At 27.3% G+C, this 3,771-nt stretch overlaps 1 protein-coding gene across 1 annotated transcript; it reads left to right on the top strand.

Annotated features, from left to right (window-relative positions):
* Positions 1-530: 530 nt before the first annotated feature.
* LOC145836557 (uncharacterized) lies at positions 531-3,771 on the top strand. The gene is made up of 5 exons (XM_082944352.1): positions 531-677; positions 2,053-2,171; positions 2,682-2,816; positions 3,289-3,350; positions 3,644-3,771. Exons 1-5 carry the CDS (start codon positions 531-533, stop codon positions 3,769-3,771), a joined length of 591 nt encoding a protein of 196 aa, XP_082800478.1.

Genomic DNA, 3,771 nt, shown 5'->3' with positions numbered 1-3,771 from the left:
AACTACTTTAAACTATAAAAAGTAATCATAACTAGATTTACAAAAAGTGATACATTTATTTAAAACCTATTTTTTCTAAAATTCTATAACATTTTCATTTTCTATTTCCATATCCTACTTACGTTTGATTTGAAAAGAAAAAGTTCTTAACGGTTCATTTAAAACTTTCATTTCATATTTCAACTATCATCTAGAAATATTGTGTACCTATAAAAAAACTAAATGGCTTTCCTATACTTCAACTGTTAAAGCTCATTTTTTATACGATGAATTAAAAATATATGAGAAAAATGTGTTGTTTTCAACTTTTAAACTTTAGAAATGTTAACAGCATTGAATAAGTGAGACAGAGTCGACTAAAAGAAAAATGAAGTATTTTTTCTCGTCTCATGAGTTTTGTTTATTCAAATCTAGTTTGATAACTTTCGAGGGCTATAACTTTGTTTGCTTTTTTATCTTTAGTTTTCAAAGTAGCATCGTTTAAAAATAAACCTTCACAGCTACATATTTAATTTGTTTTACAGATTATTATGGGTTCGTTGATATCAAAAGAAAAAATGAGAGTTATATTTGTAGGGCCAGATGCCGCTGGTAAAACTACAATTCTTTACCAAATAAAAAACGGACTTAAAAAAGATACAAGACCTACTATTGGATACAACATGGAAAAAATTATTGTTAGTTTAAATTAAAGTTATACCCAAATTACAGTCTACCTTTTAGATAAATCAGGATGAAACGTACTTTTCACTTATAGTTTATAATTAAAAAAACAACATTTCGGTAATAGTATACCTTTAATGATTGAAAATTTAACCTTTTAATTTAAATAAGTTCATGTAGTTTCTTTAACATTAAAAATCTTACATATATCTAATTTCTTTTACATATAAATATCTATTCAGGTTGAAGTTTCTTCAAAGATTGACAAATAAAATACAACTATTTTTCAAACTTGATTAGCTGAAATAAATAAAAGCAAAAATATATATACTTAATAACTAGTAACTTTAATTAGAAGACAAGTCATTTTTGCGAGGAGTTATTTCGCACAAGTAGTAATTTTTGCACGAGCAGTCACTTTTGCGGAACGGTCAATTTTGCACGGGTATCACTTTTTTTCTCACCAAGCCGGCAGAAGAAAGCGCTTACCGACCCAGAGTAACAGTAAATATCAAAAAAAAAACTTTGAACCCGTGCTAAACTTACGCCGTGCAAAAACTTCGATCCGTCCAAAAGCGACAACTCGCGCAATTGTGACTTCGTGCAAAAATGACGCTGAGCAAAAGTGACACTTCGTACAAAGTGTCCTTTCGTGCATTTGTGACACTTCCCGTCTAGCTAGTATTGGTAACTACTCAATTACTTTAGTAATGCTCAACTATACTAGTAAATGGTGATTATGTCGTTATTTAATCTGCTTAAAGTAGCCTTTTTTGAGCTTATACTGTCAACGACTACTTTTGAAGAAGAAATTTAGAAATACTATTATTGTGCAAATAAAAACGTTGGAAAAGTAAATATACTTATATTTTGCTCAATAAAACTATTAAAATTTAATTCACAAATTTTTCAACTTTTAAAATGTACTTTCAAAGTTTGTTAATAATTTTTTAAATAAGTTATTTTCTTAACTAGACAGAGCTTTGCTGAAATAGAGCAAATAAATAAATAATAACAATAAGACAATTTAAAACTTTGAATTTATAATAGAAGTTTAAAATATTTAAATAAGTTAGTGGTCTGCTAATCTTTATGTATTATAATTGGTTAAGATAATGAGCTTCTTTTCCAGTTTCTCAATATGATTAATTAAGTCATTTTAAAAATATTTTAGGTATAAAAGCACACAAATGTTGTATATAATACATTTGAATAAAGATACAATCGAGCAAACATTTCTTCTATTTAATGCAAACGATGAACTTAAGCTGCAGTTCAACAGTTTAAAGATATAACATACTTTTTTAGTTTTAAATAAAAATTCTTCAACACTCATGTTTTGTTTACACTTGCTCGGTTAAAACTACTATTAATGAACTTGTTATAAAGCTGAAGGACAAGAAGTTGTCATTGTGGGATGTAGGTGGGCAAGACAAATTGAGGGTTTATTGGAGTAATTTCTTTCACAATGTTAAAATACTGGCCTTTGTTGTTGATGCTTCGGACAGGTTTGAGAACTTTTTTTAAACCTTTTCTGTTGTTTTACATTTATTAGAATTAAACATATAGGTTGTTAAGATTTTTATAATAGTGGATAAAAAAGCCATGATGAGCTAAAATTAAAAAAGTGATAATTTTTTTTTGCTCTTTTAAGTCATTACGGGTGTCTTAAAAAATTGAGTTCTTTACAGTTCTCAATAAGCGAACGTTTTCTCAATTAAAAAAAATTTTTTTTTTGTTTAATTCTTTTTAAAGTTTAAAAACTGGAGCATAAGATTTTTGTAATACCCCTTTAGTAATATTGTAAGCATATAAACGACGACTCGTAACTTAATCAATCAAACATTTTTTTAAAAACCTAGTTTGTTGTTTATACAATTAAATCTTCAGTAAAAAATTTATAAACTAATAATTCATTAGAAAAAAAATAACAAGAACAAAAACTTAAATAAAAATTTGCAAAAGAAACCATACTTAAAAGCTATACATAAGTTTATTTTCCTTGAAAAATTGTCTAGAGAAAGAATGGAAGAAGCAAGAAATGCATTGAACTTGATAATGTTGGACAAAAATCTTGAAAAAAGTGTTCTACTTGTTTATGCTAACAAACAAGACATGCCGTCTACTATGTCATGTCAAGAAATTTGTAACAGGTTTTGAAAAATAAAAATAACGTAATGTACTTCGATTTTTTTTTGTTTCAAAGCTGTAAGAACTTAAACAGTATACCCTTTATAGAAAATTTTCCCTAAGAACATTTAGGGGGCGATATCGCCTGCTTTTTGGCAAACATTTAAGTGGAACCATTTTCCTTGTATTTAAACAATGGTTTCCAAAAATGGACGATGTCACACCCTAAACGTCTTTAATTTAGGAACTACTTCTCTATAAAACAACAAAGTTAAACAGTCATTTTTTTTATGTTTTAATAGGTTTACTTCATATTTTGAAGCTCCTACAACAGCTTAGATAAAACTTGTTTCAAGTCAAAATATTTAAGGTTACTTATTTCACATTTACTTTCATAACTTTTATTTCTCACCACCAACAGTTATTCATTTTACTTTGAAGTTTTATATAAAATATAATCCACTTACATAACATAAGGAATAAACTAAAAAACAGCTTAGGTCTTCACTCACTAGAGAAAAGCAAATGGCTTCTACAACCTTCGTGCGGTGTTACAGGTGACAAATATCTTAGTGAAATAATTTTAAACTAAATATAGTATTTATTTAGTTTAGAAAAATTCTTAGAGTAGTAAAATGTTATATGCGTGAATTCTAATAAATGTTTATGTCCGCTGTCAATTATAAAACTCGCTAGTGTTACTTTTTTTAGCATAAAATTATATATTTATTTCTAACTTTATATATTTGAGAAAAGGTGTGTTGTAGAACTCTGGAGCAAAATAGCTTCTTAACTTATAATTTTTTATTATTTTCTAAACACGAACAATTAGATATTCGTAACACAACAGGCGAAGGTGTTAGAGAAGGATTGATAAAAGCAATGAAACACTACAAAAAAAGAATAAATCACCTTCAAAGATTGGAAAACTTGAAAAGAATTGATTATCAGATTGGATCTAGAACTGTGTGGCCCTAA

This window comes from Thalia democratica, chromosome 5 (genome assembly GCF_965202585.1).
Source record: "Thalia democratica chromosome 5, ktThaDemo2.hap1.1, whole genome shotgun sequence".
NCBI classification, from domain to species: Eukaryota; Metazoa; Chordata; class Thaliacea; order Salpida; family Salpidae; genus Thalia; species Thalia democratica.
Note: the sequence above shows the minus strand (reverse complement) of the source record. Positions and strands in the feature narration are given on the sequence as shown.